The following is a 25,682-nucleotide window of genomic DNA, read 5'->3' as shown; positions in this document are numbered from 1 at the left end:
TACAGATTTCTAAAGAGCTCAGGACTGTTTTAGAATTTGGCAATATAAAATAGACAAGATACATTAAGTTTGAAGCTTAGAATGTATTGACCCAGAAGCCACCTTTGTTTAATAAAGCTATGCTCTAAACATCAGAACAGTTTATACTACCTGGCATTTCAATTGATTAGAGTGAATTTGCTTAAGGTGCCCCCTCCTTTCTTGATCAATGACTGTATAACATCATGGTATATTATGTGTAAAACTCATTTTCATGAAACTTAGGTAGATTATGCATTCAAGGCAGGTTTGTCAATTTGTTGTTCCTTCTAAATTACCATTAACTGGCTACTTAATTATACTCAGTTTGTATTTTCTTGAAAGCATTAAAAAAATTCACTTCTAGTCTCATCCAAGCAACCATATGTCCATAGTGTGAGTAAAGCACACCCACAGCTGATGTTTAAGCTAATGAAATGAGAAATGTATTACATATCAGCTTTGAATAGTTCATTTATGCTGTTAGAGTGAAAAAGTAGTAGTTTCCATCTGTACTTCAGAAATTAAACATTTGCTTCTGGAAGATTTTATTTTAATTGGAGCTAATATTAGTTTATTAGCAAAAGGCCTCTAGAGGAGTTAAAATGTAATCATGTAGCAATAATGAAAAGGCTATGTTTTATTTTCCTTAAAATACTCTAAATCTTTCTCACATTATCTCACATGGCAGTGAAAACTAGACCTTTGCATGATTTTTTGTTTGTCTTTTTTTAGCCAAGATCTACACAGGAAGATGATGGTGGTAGTTGCACTCTTCTAGAGACAGTATACTGTAACAGATTGAAGGCTTTGATAGGGAGAGCTAAAGTATTATTGTGGCACATTTGTTTGGTAGACGAGAAGAACTCTTTTTAGTGAGTGTTTAGATAGGATGAATTTAAGGTATTATGAAAGATTTAGATAGAATTTTTAAGAGGCAGTTGGATACAGAGTTCTAGAATTCAGGGAAAAAATCTACATTAGAGCTGTGCTTTGGGATTCACAGCCATATAAATGGAAGCTGTGGGTTGGGACTTCTTTCCTAGGTGAGGTGGTATGAGTTAGCTCTCTCATTGCCCTTGATATCCCATCCATTGAAAGTGAGACAGTGGTGTCATGGAATCTCACTATAGAATATTATTATCCAAAGAGGTTTCTGTGATAATAGAAATGTTTGGTATCTCCATCTCAAAACAGTAGTCAACCCAGCCACACGTGTCAACAGCACTTGAAATATGTGATTGAGGGACTGGATTTTAAGTTTTAGTTAATTTTAGTGAATTTAATTTTTAATAGCCACACATGACCAGGTGACACTTTTTATTACATGTAAAGAATGGACAGAAGAAAGGCCAGGGTAGATACTCCTGACAGATGTAGGAGTTAAGAAGTAGGGTATAAATAATACATTTTAGTAGGTAAAAGAAAGGGGGGACTAAATAAAGTTTTAGTGCCCAATATCACCAACATTTCCCTATATCAAAAACATAGCAGATAGGATTGTAAGAGATGATATGCAATACATGCAGACAGAGATTTGGATATAGGAAAAATAATATTTATCAATATTTTTGTGTAAGATAAAGTACTTCTTATCTTCTAGGGGTAGAATCATTGCTCTAAAAATTAATCTCTTCTAATTTTGCATCTTCACATAGGGCAGAGTCTTCCTCAATATAATATTGTAGTAAAGAGTATAGAGACTTTGTCAATACAACATAGTATAGTAGTTAAGAGTATAGACTGTACATTCTGGCAGTGTGAGTCCATATCTCTGTTCTGCAGAACTACCCTGGGCAAGATTCCTCATTTTTCATTGTCTTCACCATTCAACTAAGTTTTAACCCCAGATTAACAAGGGTATTTTTTTTAGCATTTAAATCACAGCCCACATTTACAAAAGTGCCTTGAATCTAGTGAAGAGTTAATGAATGTTACTATCATTAACCTTTAAAGTAAACTTAAGAGAAATTTTTGAGAGTACTTTGAAATCTTAATTTAAAAAAGGGCAATCTATAGATTGACCATATTAACAGATGCATCCTTAGACTCCTTCAATATTATGTTATTTTGGAAATTTTTGCATATGATTATCTATTTCTTTACATTTTTTATGTTTTTATTTTTTTGGCTTTATAGAGATAATTGACAAATAAAAATTGTATATATTTAAGATGTAAAACATGATATATTAATATATATGTACATTGTGAAAAGATTGTCATGATCAAGGTAAATAACATGTTCATCACCTCACATGATTACTTTTTTTTTGTAGTAGTAAGAACACTTAAGATCTACTGTCAGCAAATTTTAACTACTATAATATAGTAGTATTAACTATAGTTACTATACTGTACCTTGGAACTCCAGAACTCATTTATCCTGCATAACTGAAACTTTGTACCCTTTGGCTAACATCTCTTCATTTCCCCTACCTCCTAGCCATTGGCAACCACCATTCCACTCTTTGCTTCTATGACTTCAACTTAAATTCTACATATGACTGTGATCATGCTGTATTTATATCCATATGGTTTTCCATAGTGGTTCTATCAATTTTCATTTCACCAACAGTGTAAAAGTATTACCTTTTCTCTTCTTCCTCACCAACACTTGTTATCATTTGCCTTTTTGATAATAACCATACTAACAAGTATGAGGTATATGATTTGCATTTTCTTGATATTTAATGATGTTGAGCACCTTTTCATATACCTGTTGGCCATCTGTATGTCTTTCCTAGAAAAATGTTTATTCACTCTGCTCATTTGATTATTAGGTTATTATTATTATTTGTTTTTAAAATAATTCTTGTATAAATTGTTGTATCAATTCTTAATATATTTTGGATATTAACCCTTTACCAGATATGTGGTTTACAGATATTTTCTCCCATTATATAGGTTCTCTTCACTTTGCCAATTGTTTCCTTTCTATGCATTTTTTTAGTTTAATTCAATCCCACTTGTATATTTTCACTTTTGTTACCTGTTATTTAGTGTAATTTCCAAAAAAAACATTGCTAAGACCAATGTCAATTATGTCAAGTAGTAGTTTTCCAGTGTTCTAGTAATTTTATGGTTTCAAGTCGTATGTTTAAGTCTTCATGCTGTGAGATAAGGGTCCAGTTCCATCTTTTTGCATTTGGATATCCAGTTATCCCAGAACCACATACTGAAGAGAGTATCCATGCCTCATTGTGTGCTCTTGGCACCTTTGTCACAGATTAAACTGGAGATGCATGGGCCTATTTTTGGCTTTCTATTCTGTTTCATTGGTCTATGTGTTTGTTTTTATGCTAGCAACATACTGTTTTATTTTGATCTAATTATTACCAGGTAAAATTGGTATATGTTAGTTTCAGATATACAACATAATAATATTTATATACACTAAAGAGTCCAGTTACCATTCATCATCATGCAATTGGCCTTCACCTTTTTCATACACCCATCATCCCCATCTCCTCTGATAACCACCAATCTGTTCTCTTTATTAGTTTTGCTTTGCTTTTTTTTGTTTATGTGTTTTGTTTTATATAGATTACACATGTAAGTGAAATCATAAAGTATTTGTCCTTCTCTGACTTATTTCACTTCGCATAATAACCTCCAGGCCCATCTATGTTTTGGGGAATGACAAAGTTTCATTATTTTTTTATGTCTGAGTAATATTCAATTGTGTGTGTGTGTGCATGTACATGTGCGCGCGCACACACACACACACACACACACACACACATTGCCTTTTCTTTTTCCCTTATCTATCAGTGGACAGTTAGGTTGCTTTCATATTGTGGCTATCGTAAATAATACTGCAATGAACATATATCTTTTTGAATTAGTGTTCTCATTTTCTTTGGGTAAATATTCTCTGCCAATTTTTTCATTTGTTAAATTATTTTTATTTTTTTAAATGCTTATTTATTTTGACAGAAAGAGAGAGAAATCTAGAGTGAGTGGGGGAGCAGCAGAGAGAGAGGGAAAGAGAGAATCCCAAGTAGGCTCCATGCTATCAGACATGGGGCTTGATCTCACAAACGGTGAGATCATGACCTAGGCTGAAACCAAGAGTCAGATGCTTAACTAGCTGAGCCACCCAGATACCCCTCTGCCCATTTATTAATTACACTTTTTTTTTTGGTGTTGAGTTGTATGAGTTCTTTATATCATTTGGATATTAACTCCTAATTAAATACATCATTTGCCAATATTTTCTCTCATTTAGTAGGTTTCTTTTTCATTTTATTGATATCCTTTGCTGGCCAGAAACTTTTTAATTTTATGTAGTCCTACTTATTTATTTTTTCTCTTGTTGCCTTTGCTTTTGAAGTAAGATTCAAAATTCAACCTGAAGACCACTATCAAAGAGCTTACTGCCTATGTTTTCCTTTTTTGGTAAATATAAAACATTTAAAATATAAATATTAGACAACACACTACTGCAAGCATTAGACCAAGTAAGAAATCAAATAGTAAATCAAAATGTATCTCAAAACAATAGAAAAAGAAAACACAATATTCTAATATCTATGGGATGTAGCAAAAGCAGATATTAGAGTGAAGTTTATGCTATAAATTCTTAAGAAAAAAAGTTGAAATAAATAACTTAGCAATATACACAGGAACTACAAAAAGAATAAACTTAGCTGAAATTTAGTAGAGGAAGGAAATAACAAGGAAAAAAAAAAGTTAGAAACAAATAAAATAGAGACCAGAATAAATAATGAAATAACATTGAGAGCAATGACCATTTGTTGCAAAAAATAAAGAAAATTGGCTATGCTTTTACTGCATTAGCTAAGAAAGAGTGAGAGAGAGAGAGAGAGAGAGAAGACTCAAAAACCAAAATGAGAAATGGAAGAGAAAACAATACAACAGATAACCACAGAAATACATAGTGTGATAACAGATTACTATAAACAATTATTTACTAACAACTTGGGTAATTCAGAAAAAAAATACATAATTCCTAAAAATGCATAAGTTACCAAGATTGAATCATGAATTCTGAATCCAAGAAACAGGAAATCTTCTTAGACCAATAACAAGAATGAAAATTGAATTAGGAATCAAAAATCTCCCAGCACAGAAAATCCCAAGACCACATGATTTCATTGGTGAATTCTATTAAACATCAAAAAAAAAAAAATGTTAATGACAGTCTTTATCAAAATCTTACAAATAATGGAATAGAGGGAACACATTCAAAATTATTACTACCCTGATACCAAAGCAATACAAAAACAATACAAGAACAAAAAGTCTGGTTTGTCCCAGATAAGTATTGCTACTCTTACTTTCTTTTGACATTCATTTAAATGATAAATGTTTCTCCAACCTCTCACTTTCAATCTGCAAGTGTCTTTAGGTCTAAAATGAGACTCCTATAGGTAGTGTATAGGTGGGTCTTATTTTTTTGTTTGTTTGTTTTTAAGAAGATAGAAGTTTATTGAATAGGAGCACAGGAGCAGCAGGCAGAATGGCAGAGGAAAGGCTATCTGCTGGGTCTTGTTTTGTTTTGTTTTGTTTTTTTAAATCCATTCTGACACCCTTTGTCTTTTAATTGGAGTACTTAGTCCATTTACATACAAAGTAATTTTGATAGATATATATTTATTCCCATTTTATTACGTGTTTTGTTGTTATTTCTGGATATTTTCTCTGATCCTTTCTTGTCTTTGTCACTTTTGGTTTCTCTTTTGCTCTCAGAGTCCCCTTTAATATTTCTTGCAGGGCTTGTTTAGTGGTCACTAACTCCTTTAGTTTTGTTTGGGAAACTCTTTATCTCTCTTTCTGATCTGAGTGATTGCCTTGCTGTACAGAGTATTCTTGACTGCAGATGTTCCCCGTTCAGCACTTTGAATATATCATGCCACTCCCTTCTGGCTTGCCAAGTTTCTGTTGAGAAATCTCTAGCTAGCCTTATACGTCTTCCCTTGTAAGTTAAGGACTTCTTTTGTCTTGCTGATTTTAAGATTTTTTTTCTTTATAACTATATTTTTCAAATTCAATTACAATAAATCTTGATGTTGACCTGCCTTTGTTGATTTCGATGGGAGTTCTCTGTGCCTCTTGGATTTGAGTGTCTGTTTCCTTCCCCAAATTAGGTTTTCAGCTATAATTTCCTCAAATAAACCTGCCCCCTTTACTTTCTCTTCTTCTGGGACTCCTATAATGACAATGTTATTACTTTTGATTGAGTCACTGATTTCCCTAAGTCTATTCTCGTGTTGTATAATTCTTCTTTCTCTCTTTGGTTCAGCTTCATTATTTCCATTATTTTTCTTGTTTTATTTTGTTTGTTTTTGGTTTTGTTGCTGAGAGAGAGAGTGAGTAGGGTAGGGGCAGAGAGCAAAGAGAAAAGGAGAGAATCTTAAGAAGACTCCATGCAGAATGCAGAGACCTACGTGAGGCCTGTGAGATAACGAACTGAGCTGAAATCAAAAGGCAGATGCTCAACCGACTGAGCTACCCAGGCACCCCATTATTTTGTTTTCTATGTCATTCATTCCTCTGCTTTTTCCAGCCTGCCATTCATTGCATCAAGCCTGTTTCCAATCTTGTTTATTGTATTCTTCTTTGTTTTTTTAAACTTTTTTTTTTTATTTCTGTTGTAAGGTTCTCACTGATGTAGTCTATTTTCTCAAACCCAGTGAGCATCCTTACGATTGTTGCTTTAAATTCTCCACCAGGCATGTTACTTATATCAGTTTCATTTAGATCTCTGGCCATGGCCTTACCTTATTCTTTCATTTATGATAAATTCCTCCATCTTGTCATTTTTCAAAGTCTCTGCCTTCTTCTATGTGTTAGAAAATCCAGTTATGTCTCCTGCTCCTGAAAGTATGAAGAAGAGATCATGTAGTGTCCAAGGCCTGGAGCTTCAGGGAGTGTCTCCAGTGTGTGCTGCATGAGCTCAACTATTGTATTTTGGCTGTTTTATCCTTCAGACCAGTCACTGCAGAGGCTCCCTTTGCCTTCTCTGGGCAGTGTTTCATCCCTGGTCTAAATGTGGTGAGTTTTAACTAGGTTTGCTCTAGTCTGCTTATGAAATGAGGCCTGACACCAACTGCAGCAGAACTGAGACCCTGCAGAATTCTCTGGTTGGGAGATATGTTGTGGGTAGGGGCTTGTGCTAGTCTTCTGAGGGGGGGCCCACCACACTGGGACTGAGGCAAGGTGGACTGAGAAGGGCAGTCCTGACAGAGCACAGGAGGGTGGGGCTTCATGTAAGTAGGTTAGGCAACCAGCATTTGGGCTGAAATGCTGTGCTGCCTCCCACAGGTGGCTCTGTGTTTATGCTGAAGGGAGGGAGAGAAATGGCACAGGCCAGCTCCCCTGTTCCCAGTGAGGCGTCTCTCTAAATGCTGCCTCTCCAAGACACACTAAGAGTGAATAATCTCCCCATTGTGTGTCCCAGACATTCTTTGGATCACAGTTGCATGCTATCTGCCCCTGGGTTGTTTGCCTGCCTTCTCTCCAGGAGCAAGGCAGCGCCCTCCAGGCTCTATCCCAGCCAAGCTCCCTGACCTTTAAAATTCCAGGCTTTAAGTCCTACTGTTAGCAAGAACTCACAAAATTCAGCCGCTTTCATTTTCTAAGCCAATAGCTCTGGGAAAATGTTCTCCTTGTGTGTTCCCTGTCTGCTTCTCTCTCTCTCTCTCTCTCTCTCTCTCTCTCTCTCTCTCTCTCTACCTCTCCACCTTCTCTGCACCAGGGCTCCCTCCCTTCCACAGTGCTGTAATCTGTTTCTTGCCATAAACCACATCTCTGTACTTCTTACCTTTTTTGATATGGCCACTTCTCTGTTTAATTGTGGAATTTGTTCTGTCAGTCTTCCAGCCAATTTCTGGGTTATTTAGGATGATTTGTTAGTTATCTAGTGGTGTTCATTGGACAATACAAGCCTAGGGTCTTCCAACTGGGCCTCCATCTTGGGGAATTCTGATGACTTCTTTGGTTCTGCTCATGTTTACTTAGGAGTTTTATGGTTTCAGGTCTTACATTTAAGTCTTTAATGCATTTGGAGTAAACTTTGTGTATGGTGTAAGAGAGTGGTCCAGCTTCATTCTTTTGCATGTAGGTGTCCAGTTTTCCCAGCATATTTTCCCATGTATATTCTTGGCTCCTTTGTTAGAAATTAATTGATCATATATGTATGAGTTTTTCTGGGCTCTCTATTCTATTCCATTGATCTATTGTCTGTTTTTATGCCAATACCATGCTGTTTTGATGATTATAGCTTTGTAGTATACTTTGAAGTCATGGAATGTGACATCTTCAGATTTGTTCCTTTTTTCTGAAGATTATTTTGGCTATTCAGGGTCTTTTGTGGTTCCATACAAATTTTAGAAATATTTTTTATAGTTCTGTGAAAAATGTCATTGAAATTTTGATTGAATTTGCATTGTATCTATAGATTGTTTTAGATAGTATGGCTATTTTAACAATATTCTTGAAATTCATGAGTTTGGATTATCTTTCCATTTATTTGTGTCATCTTAAATTTCATCAATGTCTTACAGTTGTCAGTGTATAAGCCTTTCACCTCTTTGATTAAATTTATCCCTAGGCATTTTATTATTTTTGGGGCTATTATAAATAGGGTTGTTTTATTAATTTTTTCTTTCTGCTAGTTCATTATTAATGTGGAGAAATGGAACAGATTTTTGTCTATTGATTTTGTGTCCTATAGCTTTACTAAAATTGATTAGTTTTAACATTTTTGGTGGAGACTTTAGGGTTTCCTACGTATGGTATCAAGTCATCTTCAAAGAGTGACAATTTTACTTCTTCCTTATGAATTTGGGAGTCTTTTGTTTCTTATTCTTATCTGATTATTTTGGCTAGGATTTTGAATAATATGTTGAGGGAAAGTGGTAAGAGTGGGCATCCATGTCTTATTACTAGTCTTAGAGGAAAAGCTTTCAGCTTTTAATCATTGAGTATGCTTACTGTGGGTTTTTCATATGTGAACTTTATTATATTGATGTATGTTTCATCTATACCCATTTTGTGAAGGGTTTTATGATAGGTTTTGAATTTTATCAAATGCTTTTTGTGTATTATTGGAGATGATCTTGATTTTCATTAATGAAATGTGTCCCATAGATACTGATTTTTTAAAAATTTTTTCAATGTTTTTATTTATTTTTGAGACAGAGAGAGACAGAGCATGAGCAGGAGAGAGACAGGGAGACACAGAATCTGAAGCAGGCTCCAGGCTCTGAGCTGTCAGCACAGAGCCTGACACGGGGCTTGAACTCACAGACTGTGAGATCATGACCTGAGCTGAAGTTAGTTGCTCAACCAACTGAGCCACCCAGGCACCCTGATACTGAATTTTTATATTTGCATTTAATAATATCAATGTATTTTTTTAATTTGTACTTTTCTTTCTTCATTAATTCACTGACTGTTCTTTAGGATGTTGTTTAATATCTACATATTTGTGGTTTTTCCAGTTGTCTTTTTGCAATTGAGGAAATTTGAATTTCATATCATGGCGTCAAAGAGTTTATTGATATGATTTCATTCTTCTTAAACTAATGAAAACTTGTTTTGTGGCCTAACATGTGATCCATCTTGAAGAATGTTCCGTGTGCATGTAAGAAGAATGTATATCTCCTGCTATTGGATAGAATGTTTGTATATATCTGTTAGGTCCATCTGGTCTAATATGCTGTTTAGCGCTGTTTTATTGATTGATTGATTGATTGTCTGGATGATTTATCCATCTATGTAAGTAGGGTTATTAAAGTCCCCTACTATTAATGAATGGCTGTCAATGTCTCCCTTTAAGGTTTTTAATATTTGCTTTATATATTTAGGTGTTCCTTATTGGTGCAGAAATATTTACAAATGTTATATCCTCTTGTTGGACTGACTTTATATAACAGCCATTTATTTATGTATGTATTTATTTATTATTTTTTGTCATCTATTACAGTTTTTGTTTGGAAGTCTATTTTGACTGATCTAAGTATAGTTACACCAGCTTTCCTTTTGTTTCCATTTGCATAGAATACCTTTTTCCATCCCTTCATTTTTAGTCTGTTTTTCCTTAGGTCTGTTTTTTAATCTCTTGTGGGTAGCATGCAGTTGTATTGTTTTCTCATCCTTTTAGCACTCTTTGATTGGAGAATTTATTCCATTAACACTTAAAGTAATTAAGTATGTACTTATTGTAATGTGATTAATTGTTTTCTGGATGTTTTTATAGTTCCTCTTTGTTCCTTTCTTCTCTTGCTCTCTTCCATTGTAGTTTGGTGACTCTCATGTCTTGTTTACATTCCTTACTCTTTGCCTTTAATGTATCTAATATAGGTTTTTGCTTTGTGGTTACCATGAGGTTCACATATAACAAGCTATATATATATAAAAGAACCTATACATATATATGTGTGGGTGTGTATATATATGAATCTTTTTGGGGTTGATAGAAACTTAGAATGCATTTTAATCCTCTGCATTTTTACTCCCCCCCCCCCCACCAACACATTTTATGTTTTTGATATCACAGTTTACATTTTCAAATTTTGTACCTCCCTTAACTAATTACTATAGTTATAGTTAATTTTATTACTTTTGTCTTTTAACTTTCATACTACCTTTATAAATGGTTAATTCACTACCTTTACTAAATATTCACCTTTATCAGTGATAGTTTTATTTTCATATGTTTTCTTGTTATTCGTTAAGTGACCTTTCTTTTCTGCCTCAAGAAGTCCCTTTAACATTTCTTATAATGCCAGTTTAATGGTAAACTCCTTTAGCTTTTGGCTGTCTAGAAAATTCTTTATCAGTTCTGAATGTAAGCCTTTCTGGGTAGATTATTCTTATTTGAAAGCTTTTTCCCTTCAGCACTTTGAATATATCATACTATTTCCTTCTGGCCTGCAATGTTTTTGCTAAAAAATCAGCTGATAGTCACATGGGGATTGCCTTATATGTAACAAGTTGTTTTTCTCTTGCTGCTTTAAGATTCTCTCTTAATCTTTAACTTCTGACATTTTACTTATAATGTGTTTGGTGTTGGTCCCTTTGGATTTATATTCTTTGGAACCCTCTGTGCTTCCAGAGCCTGGATATCTCTTTCCTTTCCCAAGATAGGTAAATTTTCTGACATTATTTCTTCAAATTCAATTTCTGCCTGTTTCTCCCTCTCTTTTCCTTCTGTGCCCCCTGTAATGCAAATATTATTCTGCTTGATGTTGTCCCATAGGTCTCTAAAGCTATGTTTACTTTTTTTTTTTTTTTATTTTGTTGCACTTTTGATGTGAGTTCCACTGCCCCATCTTTCAGATTATTGATCCATTCTTGTCCTTCTTCTAGTCTACTGCTGAATTCCTCTAATATAATCTTTCAGCTCAGTTATTGTATTCTTTTGCTCTGTGACCTCTTTTTGGTACCTACTTACTTATATGTTTTATGCCTTTGTTGAAGTTTTTATTGTGTTAATTCATTCTTCTTTATCTTTATAAATTTGGTGAGCATCACAATTACTTTGAACTCTTTATCATGGACATTATTTATCTCTGTTTCATTAAGGTCTTTTTCTGAGGTTTCATCCTGTTCTTTTGTTTCAAACATATTCCTCTGTTTCCCCATTTTGTTTCACCCTTTGTGTTTGTTTCTATATATCATGTGAAATAGTGACTTCTCTCAGCACTGAAGCAGTGGCTTTGTGTAGGAGTTCAATTTTGCCCTTGCTTTGGTTGTGTCTTGAACCTTTGTGATTGTCTAAGTAACCTGATTTTGTTGTTGTTTTTGGATTATTTATTCTTGATAGGTTCCAATTTTTGAGGATGTGCCAAGACACATCCTCAGTGTATCAAAAGAGAGTGATCTCAGTCAGCACCTAGTTTCAGCTGATTGGAAGCCAAATCCTTAGGCAGCAGCTTTTAATGTATGTACATATACATAATCCTGTGGGACCACAATTGGTCCCTAGCTGACTCCTAGCTGACTTCCACGCTAGGAAATCGGGAGGTGTCCCTTGGTTTACAGTTGCAATATTTGGAGTTCAGATGAGTGTATAAGCTCCTTTCTGGAGGCACCTGTAAGCTTGGGTGAGGCCAAAAGATGCAAATCCCAGGGCTTTTAGTGAAGCTATGAAAGAGTGATTGGGGACAGGGTATATCTGCAGTTTTCACATTGTTGGAGAAGAGTGCTTGGGTGGGCACACCCTTGGCTTTAGTGAGGCTGTGTTTGCCCACACCCCCCTGTGCTAGCAAGCTAGAGAGAGAGAGAATAAATATGGTATTATCAGCACCTCCATCCCCAGAGAACATACCAACTTGTCCCTGCACCTCTGGCAGATGTCTTAAGATTAGCAAATAAATGTCCTTCACTTATCACCCAGCACCTCTTATCTCTCTAATGTAGATCCTAGGTGTTGAGGTGCCTGATATGGAGCACAAACTCCTTACTCCTTAGGGAGAATCTCTGGATTCAAGAAATTTCCTCCCTATTGTGTGGGTTGGATATTGGGAAGACTGCATCTCTGCCTCTCCTACCTCTCGTGATATGGTCCTTTAATCCGTTGTTGTGAAGACAACTGTTTACCTAGTTTTCACTTCTTTTTCAGTGGGAATTATTCCACATATACCTACAGATTTGGTGTCCATGAGAGAAAGTGAATTCAGGGTCTTCCTATACCATCATCTTGGAACCCCCGCCTTTTGACGAATGGGAAAATATCTTAACCAAAGAAAGTTTATTGTTTTTTTTTTATTATTTCTATGAGATAGAGTTATTACCTTTAATTACATTTTCCTATATTTAGCAACTCAAGTGATTTCTTTCTTTAAATATCTTCATGTTTATAATTTCAACTGTTAACACACCAATTCTTTTTGGTACTTTCTTGGGGCTTATATTGGATAGGATGAGAAATGATTATATGGTCCCAGGCTGGGTAGAAAAAAAAATGACATAAAGGAGAAAGATAATCTTTGAAAATATTTCTATAAAAATGTGGTTTATTGTCTTTGATTCTGTTTACTTTTCAGAGATCCAAAATTATCCTGACAAAATATTTGGTCTCTTTACATTAAAAAATAATTAAAATTCTATTAATCAAATATTTATTTAAAAATATCTCATATTTTTTATGAAACTCCAGAAACCTGAAAATACAAATAGAACAATCTTATCTTTCTTATTAATTTTAACAGCAATTCCTGAGTTTGTAACACAAGTGAATGTTGCCTTGGAAGCCTTAAGTAAAAACTCTTTGGATGTATTTGATGATGATGAATTTGTGGACATCTCAAAGAAGATCTATGATACAATCCACGATATCAGATGTTCAGTCATGATGATTCGGGTAAGTTTGCTTTGCTTCCCATTGAATTATTGTAATGCCCTTCACCATCTGGAATGCTTGGAATGATTGCAAGAAATATTTTATCTCTATTTCATAATGTCAATGCTGAAATCCATTAGAACTTTAGAAATTCGTATGTATCCCTGAAGTCAAATCTACTGTCACAAACAACACTTTCACTATGTATTTGGTTATAACTTATGCAAATGAGCACATTTAACTGCTGTGTGTGCAGAAATGATAGGATTCCTTGTGTGCAGAATTCACTGAGGTGTCACATAGCATGATCAGGAGCCAAGGAAAAATACATACAATAATTTGCTTTCTTTTCTTGAATGGAAAGGAAAGGATCTTTCTCATTACTGTGTTAAAATTAGTAGGAAAATGTGTCTGTTTAAAACAGGTTGTTTCTATGGTCAAACCCTCTCATACTAGATTATAGATTCAGAATATTCTGTAAGAAATCTCACTTGGTTAAAAAAAAAAAAAAAAAAAGAAATCTCACTTGGAGCTGCCAGGAACAATAAACACATGAACTGTCCCAATCTAGGAGTTGTCTGTTTGGGGAAATATATGCCATCTTCTTAAGGGCAAAAATGAGTCATTTATTGTGGGCATACTGCATACACAGAGGCCAGGATTATTTATTTGGTTTTACTCAAATATTAATGTGGAGTATTTTTTAAATTTTTATTTAAAAAACAGTGGAGGTTTTCTGGAAAATGCAAATGTAAAGATACGGGGGTATTTTATCTTAGGATGGATTCACATGGAGGCAGACCATGAGGTAAGGATTTGTGTTACTATTAGTCTATTTAGGAGAAAGTAAGACAGGAAAAAATAAGGCAGGGGGGGAAGTAAAGCAGCAAGATGTAATTATGCATCACTACTGGCAACTAGGGCTCGATCTTGCTGGGAACTCTGGGTGATAGTATTGAATACACCTCAGAATTATCTTACCCGAGGTGAACGAAACCCAATTTATCTACCTATTCATCCTTGGTTAAAGGCTACCTCTCCTCAGAAGTGTTACTAAAACCTCCAGCATGGGTCAGTCAAGCTCTTGTGCCCCCAAAAAGCAACCCTTAAGCGGTGTGGCAGGTGCTTGCTCAAAAAGGAGTCAGTAGGGATGGTGAGTGTAATTTGTTAAGTATTAATATAATTTAATTTGAAAGCCTCTAGATTTAACTGTTATTGAAACTATAAATATAGAATAGAAGTGCTGAAGAGATACGGGCAGAGCACCAACAGTATCTGGCAGGTCTGAATGTCATAGTTAGGTTACACTGAGCAGTCTGTAAAAGTGGAGTTGTTTGGGAATCTTTTAAGGGAAACGGCCAACAGAAGTTGAAGACACTGGCAGGGCAGATGGATGCTTATGAAAGAAATTCTAAGAGAAAAGCAGAGGTGTCAAGATATAGGATCCAGCATGTCAGAGCATGGCAAAACCTGAAAGCAAGCCAATCATACATATAAAAGAGAAAGCCAGGAAGTATTTGTTTATATGGGATCGTGAACCGTGGTATTGTGCCAGTACTATGTCTAAGCTGCAAAGTACCTTTATCAAATATTTTCTTCCAAAAAGGATTTTAAATCTTTCCCATGTAGACTAGTGGGCTGGTGGACTGGTAATAATCCAAAGGGGGGAAGATGGGTAGAACCAGAAAAGAAACGTTGAGTGAAGACACATGAGTTTCAGGCAATGGTCTTTCCAGGGTGAAACACCTGCATTTTCAGTATCCTTGGGTGGATATGTGAGAAGTTTAAACCAATGAAATAGCATAGGTGAACCAGCGTAGGAAATACATTTTTTCCCCTGAAAAAACTATCTACGGATGAAACAAGTCTTATAATTTCTCCCATTCGTATGTTTTAGTATTTAATAATTTCCTTCTTATCAAAATAGCTTACTTATAGCAAGTCAAAGTATCTTGCTATTATTTCTATATATCCCTCATAAGAACCAAGCAGTCCTCTGTTGGGCAAGAGAGCAATTTATTGGAATTATTTAACAGCCTTAGAGGGCTGTAATTTTTCCCTATAGTCATCTCTTTTTCAAGGTACATACTTCAATTTATTTTAATTTTTCCTCACAGGAATAATTCAGTATTTTGTGTTCTTTACTAGTCCTTATTTAACTTTTCAACAAACTTCTCAAATGAGACTATCAAAAAGCATACTCTAATTAGGGCCTGTCCAAAATCAAATGAAGTGGAAGACTTGTTTGTATGTTATTGCTAATAATACAGCCAACTGCTGTGAACTTACTTTTCTTCTCTTAAATATCATGATTATTGGATAGACAATAATTTCCTTTTATTTTTATTTTTTACCCTGTTATTGCCTACATATTCCTTCTCTGTTTTGATTTGATATGTTTTCTCAGGTCATAAATCTCATACCAGATTTAAACTTTATTACATTTCTAAATGATTTTTCATATAATTTATCAGTTTGCTTTTAAATTTGGTTGTGACTGTACCTAATTAGCCTCAATTAGAAACATGAGATTGTAATCTAAATTCCTTAATCTAGATTACTAATAAAAATATTGGATTATATTAGACATTCATCTGACTGCAATCTCTAGTAGCTAGCTCCAGTTAAGGATCTTAGTGTTAAGAGACCTTAGAATCTGATGTTCCATCCAACTAAGAACATATTGGCAAGTGTGTGGTTTGTAGGGATGTTTTCTGAATTTTGAGGTAGATATATTCTTCCTTCAAACACACATTATGGACTAAAAAAATAAAACAGATAAAAAACAGAGCTGCTGTTCTTGAAACCATGAAGGAGAGTCCAGAGGCTCAGCATCTCTGGGCTTGCGTGTCCAGTTTCTTAGGTAATTTCTAGGGAAACTTCTACAGAACTACAAGGATCCCTTGGAGGATGATCCATAAACCTCTGTACTTAACTACTAATTGGATTATAGATTGAAAGTAGAAGTCTAACTCAGGTACAATTAATAAAATCTAAAATAATTTTTTCCTTTGAAGACTATCCCTTTGTCATAGAAGATAATAAAATTAATCTGGTGTAATCTTCTCTTAATAAGGTCAAATTTAATGCTGACCAATATCCTGACCTTAGAACTACAAAGCATTTGATGCTTTCTTCAAAGTAACTAAAGAATGTCAACATTAAGGCAAGTTCAAGGAGGACTAGGCTATGGTCCTGTGAGTGTTACAGACTACTGTCCTATGTCAGAATTTCCAGAGTGCTTTCAGTGCCCTTCAAGCTACTTATTAATAAAATACTAAAAACAAAACAAAGAAAACAAAAAAACAAAATGCTAAAACATTTCAGTGCTTGAAATTTTATGTGGTTTTATAAAAAATATGATTATATCTGTCTGTAACTTTTTTGGGGGTGAATAAATGTGTTAGCAAGTGTTCAGAATATTTTTAAAAATTCTAAGAGAAAATGCTGTGACATTTAATATTGCTATCTCCACTGGATTCAGTTTGTGGACAAATAAATTTATGGAATCTCATTCTTAACAACCTCAGAGAATAGGGAATATTAAATATTTTTCTTTGAGGTTTAATATCTATGTATAAGTTTTATAGTTATTAAGAGTTCATATGATAAGATTAAAGCAAGTCACAAATCTCTCTAACCCTCAGTTTTCTTCCTTTGTAAAATAAACTGTATTAAATCTACTTCAAAATATTATTATGCTGAAAAAATGAGCTAATAGAAATGAAGTACTCAGTAAACAGTAGTGTCTTATAAAAAAATAGTTCCTATTGCTATTACTATTCACTATTCACTATTACTGTTCACTATTGTGAATAATGCTAGTACTACTGAAGCTGCTTATTATTTATTTTATTTTTTTAAATTTTTTTACATTTTATTCATTTTTGAGACAGACAGAGACAGAGAGAGAGAGAGCACAAGTGGAGAAGAGGCAGAGAGAGAGAGGGAGACACAGAATCCAAAGCAGGCTCCAGGCTCTGAGCTGTCGGCACAGAGCCCGGCGCGGGGCTTGAACTCACAAACTGTGAGATCATGACCTGAGCTGAAGTCAGATGCTTAACTGACTGAGCCTCCCAGGTGCCGCAATTATTTTTTTATATGTTGAAGAATGTTATCTATAGAAGTTATAGAAATGTGCCCATGGGCCAACTTGAAGCCAAAGCCCAAAAGTACCTTAAAAGGTAAAGTTCTAAACAAATAATTATGTTTTTATTCAAGATACTGTTTTACATAAGAGGAGACTTATTGTGTATCTGAATTATAGATTATTTAATGCAAATTGTGCTTTTGAGCCTATATGACTTTAAGCTGGCATTATAATTCTATATATTGTTTTTATTAACTTCTTGAAATGTGCAAGAAGGACTCTTGATGGTTCATCTTTTAGGGAAATGTGCTTAACCAGAAATAGATAAAAATCTTAAAGGACAAGATAATTAAATTGTAAGAAACATGGGTGGCTAGTAGTGAAATATCATCAAAAAGAGGAAAAGATTCAGCAAAAATTCAGCCTTTGAACAGGTATGCAGAATGTGGGCTTCACATGTTTTGTTTGTGAATTTTTGTATGTGACTTATCAAAAGCACGTAGGAAATACAGAGACGCTTTCCAAACCAAATGTGAAGATTTTCAGGACCACCACTAAGTTTAGATTTTCTGCGTTAGTTGTCTAACTTCATATTTCAAAGAATAAGAACAAATTTTGGAGATATCACTTGATTGAAGTTTATTTTTTGAAGAAACAAAGGAAAATAAAGTAAATCAAAAAACCATTTATGTGGCCCAGTTTACATGAACTATTTCTACATGAATAATTTACATGGCTTCTAAAATTAGAACACAGTTCAATATATAACTTCAGTTTATATAGCCAGAAAACCCCCTTTTTTTTTTCTGATTCTACTGTACCCTCAGGAATGGATAGATGGCTTTCATTGGAATTATATACAATTTTCTTAATTTAACTTACTTGCACTGTCATGATTTACTTGAATGTCTTCTATTGTTCTGCATAACTTCTTTGCATCTCACCTCAAAAAAATTATTTTGCTTTATATGTCTTCTGGACCAAACTGCTGTTTGTTTCTCTGAAGTTTCACATTCAAACTTTGGGAGGAAAAGACTGATGGTGTCAGTTAGTCACTGACTGGTGGACAATGTTATCTGGTCCAACTAAAATTCTGTTGAATTAAGTTCAGAAATGAAGAAATAGTGAAAGGAATATTCTGTAAAATCAAGATGCGTTCAAGTCTCAATTTTATGTGTTATCATTTAGTTTGTTATCTTACATGATATTAGTTTCTTTACTGTAGAGGGAAATGAAAGCATACTCTATAGCTTTTAGCCATCATTGCACTTAAAAATTAAGGGCAAAACATTATTCCTTACAATTGGGAACGAAGTGAGAATGTCCATGCTCCAGTGCAATGAGATGTTGTAGATGTTCTAGCCAGTACAGTAAATCAAGAAACAAAGTAAAAAGTGTACAGATTATAAGAAAAAATAAAACTGCCTGTATTTGAAAATTATATGATCAACCACATTGAAAATCCTAAAAAAAAAATTAAAACAACAAAAAACTTCACTCTGGTGGAACTGGTAAGTGAATTTAGCTCAAAGGAAGGGGAGGAGGAAGGGATAAGGGAAAAATTAATTAATTAATAAATATACAGTAGAGAAATGCAATGAAACTCAATATGTACTTCTATTTAATCACAATAATTAGAAAATATATCTTTTAAAAGTACAATCTGGGGCTCCTGGGTGGCTCAGTCGGTTGACCCACCGACTTCGGCTCAGGTCATGATCTCACGGTTTGTGAGTTCGAGCCCCGCGTCAGGCTCTGTGCAGACAGCCTAGAGCCTGGAGCCTGCTTCTGATTCTGTGTCTCCCTCTCTCTCTCTCTGCCCCTCCCCCAGTCATGCTCTGTCTCTGTCTCAGAAATAAACACTTAAAAAAAATTAAATAAAGTACAATCTAGCACAGCGTCAAAAATAAGAAAATAATTGATAAATTTAACAAACTTATACAAGGTTTACACTCTGAAAATTATGAGACATTATCAATAAAAATTAAGAAAACACATATTAGGAGAAAGTTAATCATATTCCTGGACTGGGAGACTCAATATTATTAAGGTGTACAATTATCTTGAAATTGATTTATAGATATAATGCTATCCAAAACAAACTCCCAGTAGACTCTTTTATGAAAACTGATAATCCAAGGTGGTTACATGGGTACACTCATTTGTCAAAACTTATAAAACTGTACACTTAGAATTACAGGTAAATTACGTGGATAAAGTTGATTTTATTTTATTTGTTTTTCCTTCCAGAATAGTATTTTTATTTTATTTATTTATTTATTTTTTCATGAAATTTATTGTCAGATTGGTTTCCATACAACACCCAGTGCTCATCCCAAAAGGTGTCCTCCTCAATACCCATCACCCACCCTCCCCTCCCTCCCACCCCCCATCAACCCTCAGTTTGTTCTCAGTTTTTAACAGTCTCTTATGCTTTGGCTCTCTCCCACTCTAACCTCTTTTTTTTTTTTTTCCTTCCCCTCCCCCATGGGTTTCTGTTACGTTTCTCAGGATCCACATAAGAGTGAAACCATATGGTATCTGTCTTTCTCTGTATGCCTTATTTCACTTAGCATCACACTCTCCAGTTCCATCCACGTTGCTACAAAAGGCCATATTTCATTTTTTCTCATTGCCACGTAGTATTCCATTGTGTATATAAACCACAATTTCTTTATCCATTCATCAGTTGATGGACATTTAGGCTCTTTCCATCATTTGGCTATTGTTGAGAGTGCTGCTATAAACATTGGGGTACAAGTGCCCCTATGCATCAGTATTCCTGTATCCCTTGGATAAATTCCTAGCAGTGCTATTGCTGGTTCATAGGGTAGGTCTATTTTTAATTTTCTGAGGAACCTCCACACTGCTTTCCAGAGCGGCTGCACCAATTTGCATTCCCACCAACAGTGCAAGAGGGTTCCCGTTTCTCCACATCCTCTCCAGCATCTATAGTCTCCTGATTTGTTCATTTTGGCCACTCTGACTGGCGTGAGGTGATATCTGAATGTGGTTTTGATTTGTATTTCCCTGATAAGGAGCGACGTTGAACATCTTTTCATGTGCCTGTTGGCCATCCGGATGTCTTCTTTAGAGAAGTGTCTATTCATGTTTTCTGACCATTTCCTCACTGGGTTATTTGTTTTTCGGGTGTGGAGTTTGGTGAGCTCTTTATAGATTTTGGATACTAGCCCTTTGTCCAATATGTCATTTGCGAATATCTTTTCCCATTCCGTTGGTTGCCTTTTAGTTTTGTTGGTTGTTTCCTTTGCTGTGCAGAAGCTTTTTATCTTCATAAGGTCCCAGTAATTCACTTTTGCTTTTAATTCCCTTGCCTTTGGGGATGTGTCGAGTAAGAGATTGCTACGGCTAAGGTCAGAGAGGTCTTTTCCTGCTTTCTCCTCTAAGGTTTTGATGGTTTCCTGTCTCACATTCAGGTCCTTTATCCATTTTGAGTTTATTTTTGTGAATGGTGTGAGAAAGTGGTCTAGTTTCAACTTTCTGCATGTTGCTGTCCAGTTCTCCCAGCACCATTTGTTAAAGAGACTGTCTTTTTTCCATTGGATGTTCTTTCCTGCTTTGTCAAAGATGAGTTGGCCATACGTTTGTGGGTCTATTTCTGGGGTTTCTATTCTATTCCATTGGTCTATGTGTCTGTTTTTGTGCCAATACCATGCTGTCTTGATGATGACAACTTTGTAGTAGAGGCTAAAGTCTGGGATTGTGATGCCTCCTGCTTTGGTGTTCTTCTTCAAAATTACTTTGGCTATTCGGGGCCTTTTGTGGTTCCATATGAATTTTAGGATTGCTTGTTCTGGTTTCGAGAAGATGCTGGTGCAATTTTGATTGGGATTGCATTGAATGTGTAGATAGCTTTGGGTAGTATTGAAATTTTGACAATATTTATTCTTCCAATCCATGAGCAGGGAATGTCTTTCCATTTCTTTAAATCTTCTTCAATTACCTTCATAAGATTTCTATAGTTTTCAGCATACAGATCTTTTACATCTTTGGTTAGATTTATTCCTAGATATTTTATGCTTCTTGGTGCAATTGTGAACGGGATCAGTTTCTTTATTTGTCTTTCTATTGCTTCATTGTTAGTGTATAAGAATGCAACTGATTTCTGTACATTGATTTTGTATCCTGCAACTTTGCTGAATTCATGTATGAGTTCTAGCAGACTTTTGGTGGAGTCTATCGGATTTTCCATGTATAATATCATGTCATCTGCAAAAAGCGAAAGCTTGACTTCATCTTTGCCAATTTTGATGCCTTTGATTTCCTTTTGTTGTCTGATTGCTGATGCTAGCACTTCCAGCACTATGTTAAACAACAGCGGTGAGAGTGGGCATCCCTGTCGCGTTCCTGATCTCAGGGAAAAAGCTCTCAGTTTTTCCCCGTTGAGGATGATGTTAGCTGTGGGCTTTTCATAAATGGCTTTTATGATGTTTAAGTATGTTCCTTCTATCCCGACTTTCTCAAGTGTTTTTATTAAGAAAGGGTGCTGGATTTTGTCAAAGGCCTTTTCTGCATCGATTGACAGGATCATTTGGTTCTTCTCTTTTTTTTTTGTTAATGTGATGTATCACGTTGATTGATTTGCGAATGTTGAACCAGCCCTGCATCCCAGGAATGAATCCCACTTGATCATGGTGAATAATTCTTTTTATATGCTGTTGAATTCGATTTGCTAGTATCTTATTGAGAATTTTTGCATCCATATTCATCAGGGATATTGGCCTGTAGTTCTCTTTTTTTACTGGGTCTCTGTCTGGTTTAGGAATCAAAGTAATACTGGCTTCATAGAATGAGTCTGGAAGTTTTCCTTCCCTTTCTATTTCTTGGAATAGCTTGAGTAGGATAGGTATTATCTCTGCTTTGAACGTCTGGTAGAAATCCCCTGGGAAGCCATCTGGTCCTGGACTCTTATTTGTTGTGAGATTTTTGATAACCGATTCAATTTCTTCGCTGGTTATGGGTCTGTTCAAGCTTTCTATTTCCTCCTGATTGAGTTTTGGAAGAGTGTGGGTGTTTAGGAATTTGTCCATTTCTTCCAGGTTGTCCAATTTGTTGGCATATAATTTTTCATAGTATTCCCTGATAATTGTTTGTATCTCTGAGGGATTGGTTGTAATAATTCCATTTTCATTCATGATTTTATCTATTTGGGTCATCTCCCTTTTCTTTTTGAGAAGCCTGGCTAGAGGTTTGTCAATTTGGTTTATTTTTTCAAAAAACCAACTCTTGGTTTCGTTGATCTGCTCTACAGTTTTTTCGATTCTATATTGTTTATTTCTGCTCTGATCTTTATTATTTCTCTTCTTCTGCTGGGTTTAGGCTGCCTTTGCTGTTCTGCTTCTATTTCCTTTAGGTGTGCTGTTAGATTTTGTATTTGGGATTTTTCTTGTTTCTTGAGATAGGCCTGGATTGCAATGCATTTTCCTCTCAGGACTGCCTTCGCTGCGTCCCAAAGCGTTTGGATTGTTGTATTTTCATTTTCGTTTGTTTCCATATATTTTTTAATTTCTTCTCTAATTGCCTGGTTGACCCACTCATTCTTTAGTAAGGTGTTCTTTAACCTCCATGCTTTTGGAGGTTTTCCAGACTTTTTCCTGTGGTTGATTTCAAGCTTCATAGCATTGTGGTCTGAAAGTATGCATGGTATAATTTCAATTCTTGTGAACTTATGAAGGGCTGTTTTGTGACCCAGTATATGATCTATCTTGGAGAATGTTCCATGTGCACTCGAGAAGAAAGTATATTCTGTTGCTTTGGGATGCAGAGTTCTAAATATATCTGTCAAGTCCATCTGATCCAATGTATCATTCAGGGCCCTTGTTTCTTTATTGACCATGTGTCTAGATGATCTATCCATTTCTGTAAGTGGGGTGTTAAAGTCCCCTGCAATGACCACATTCTTATCAATAAGGTTGCTTATGTTTATGAGTAATTGTTTTATATATTTGGGGGCTCCGGTATTCAGTGCATAGACATTTATAATTGTTAGCTCTTCCTGATGGATAGACCCTGTAATTATTATATAATGCCCTTCTTCATCTCTTGTTACAGCCTTTAATTTAAAGTCTAGTTTGTCTGATATAAGTATGGCTACTCCAGCTTTCTTTTGGCTTCCGGTAGCATGATAAATAGTTCTCCATCCCCTCACTCTCAGTCTAAAGGTGTCCTCAGATCTAAAATGAGTCTCTTGTAGACAGCAAATAGATGGGTCTTGTTTTTTTATCCATTCTGATACCCTATGTCTTTTGGTTGGCGCATTTAGTCCATTTACATTCAGTGTTATTATAGAAAGATATGGGTTTAGAGTCATTGTGATGTCTGTATGTTTTATGCTTGTAGTGATGTCTCTGGTACTTTGTCTCACAGGATCCCCCTTAGGATCTCTTATAGGGCTGGTTTAGTGGTGACAAATTCCTTCAGTTTTTGTTTGTTTGGGAAGACCTTTATCTCTCCTTCTATTCTAAATGACAGACTTGCTGGATAAAGGATTCTTGGCTGCATACTTTTTCTGTTTAGCACACTGAAGATATCGTGCCAAGCCTTTCTGGCCTGCCAAGTTTCAAAAGAGAGATCAGTCACGAGTCTTATAGGTCTCCCTTTATATGTGAGGGCACGTTTATCCCTTGCTGCTTTCAGAATTTTCTCTTTATCCTTGTATTTTGCCAGTTTCACTATGATATGTCGTGCAGAAGATCGATTCAAGTTACGTCTGAAGGGAGTTCTCTGTGCCTCTTGGATTTCAATGCCTTTTTCCTTCCCCAGTTCAGGGAAGTTCTCAGCTATAATTTGTTCAAGTACCCCTTCAGCACCTTTCCCTCTCTCTTCCTCCTCTGGGATACCAATTATGCGTAGATTATTTCTTTTTAGTGTATCACTTAGTTCTCTAATTTTCCCCTCATACTCCTGGATTTTTTTATCTTTCTCTCAGCTTCCTCTTTTTCCATAACTTTATCTTCTAGTTCACCTATTCTCTCCTCTGCCTCTTCAATCCGAGCTCTCGTGGTTTCCATTTTGTTTTGCATTTCGTGTAAAGCGCTTTTCTGCTCCTCGTGACTGTTCCTTAGTCCCTTGATCTCTGTGGCAAGAGATTCTCTGCTGTCCTGTATACTGTTTTCAAGCCCAGCGATTAATTTTATGACTATTATTCTAAATTCACTTTCTGTTATATTATTTAAATCCTTTTTGATCAGCTCATTGGCTGTCGTTATTTCCTGGAGATTCTTCTGAGTGGAATTCTTCCGTTTGGTCATTTTGGATAGTCCCTGGAGTGGTGAGGACCTGCAGGGTACTTCCCCTGTGCTGTGGTGTATAACTGGAGTTGGTGGGCGGGGCCGCAGTCTGACCTGATGTCTGCCCCCAGCCCACCACTGGGGCCACAGTCAGACTGGTGTGTGCCTTCTCTTCCCCTCTCCTAGGGGCGGGATTCACTGTGGGGTGGCGTGTCCCGTCTGGGCTACTTGCACACTGCCAGGCTTGTGTTGCTGGGGATCTGGCGTATTAGCTGGGGTGGGTAGGCAAGGTGCACGGGGGGTGGAGGGGCAGGCTTAGCTCGCTTCTCCTTAGGTGATCGACTTCAGGAGGAGCCCTGTGGCAGCGGGAGGGAGTCAGATCCGCTGCCGGAGGTTTGGCTCCGCAGAAGCACAGAGTTGGGTGTTTGCGCGGAGCCAGCAAGTTCCCTGGCAGGAACTGGTTCCCTTTGGGATTTTGGCTGGGGGTTGGGCGGGGGAGATGGCGCTGGCAAGTGCCCTTGTTCCCCACCAAACTGAGCTCTGCCGTCCGGGGGCTCAGCAGCTCTCCCTCCCTTTGTCCTCCAGCCTTCCCGCTTTCCGAGCAGAGCTGTTAACTTATGACCTCCCAGATGCTAAGTGGCGCTTGCTGTCGGAACACAGTCTGTCCGGCCCCTCCGCTTTTGCCAGCCAGACTCGGGGGCTCTGCTTGGCCGGCGAGCCGCCCCTCCGCCCCGGCTCCCTCCCACCAGTCCGTGGAGCGCGCACCGCCTCGCCGCCCTTCCTACCCTCTTCCGTGGGCCTCTAGTCTGCGCTTGGCTCCGGAGACTCCGTTCTGCTAATCCTCTGGCAGTTTTCTGGGTTATTAGGCAGGTGTAGGTGGAATCTAAGTGATCAGCAGGACGCGCGGTGAGCCCAGTGTCCTCCTACGCCGCCATCTTCAACTGTAGGTTTCTAAAGTTGATTTTAAAAATTAATAATGTTTTACCTAGTAATCGACACGTTAACAATGA

General features: G+C 36.2%; 1 protein-coding gene across 2 annotated transcripts in view; it reads left to right on the top strand.

Moving 5' to 3' along the window:
• CTNNA3 (catenin alpha 3) overlaps positions 1 to 25,682 on the top strand; it is a 1,717,381-nt gene that overhangs the window by 1,358,775 nt on the left and 332,924 nt on the right. For both annotated transcript variants that reach the window (XM_049646151.1, XM_049646149.1), the window contains one exon: positions 13,202 to 13,353. In XM_049646151.1, coding sequence (XP_049502108.1) covers positions 13,202 to 13,353 — 152 coding nt within the window. The remainder of the gene's footprint in view (positions 1 to 13,201; positions 13,354 to 25,682) is intronic.

The sequence above is a fragment of the Panthera uncia genome, chromosome D2 (genome assembly GCF_023721935.1).
Source record: "Panthera uncia isolate 11264 chromosome D2, Puncia_PCG_1.0, whole genome shotgun sequence".
NCBI lineage: Eukaryota > Metazoa > Chordata > Mammalia > Carnivora > Felidae > Panthera > Panthera uncia.
This window is presented reverse-complemented; position numbering and strand designations above follow the sequence as displayed.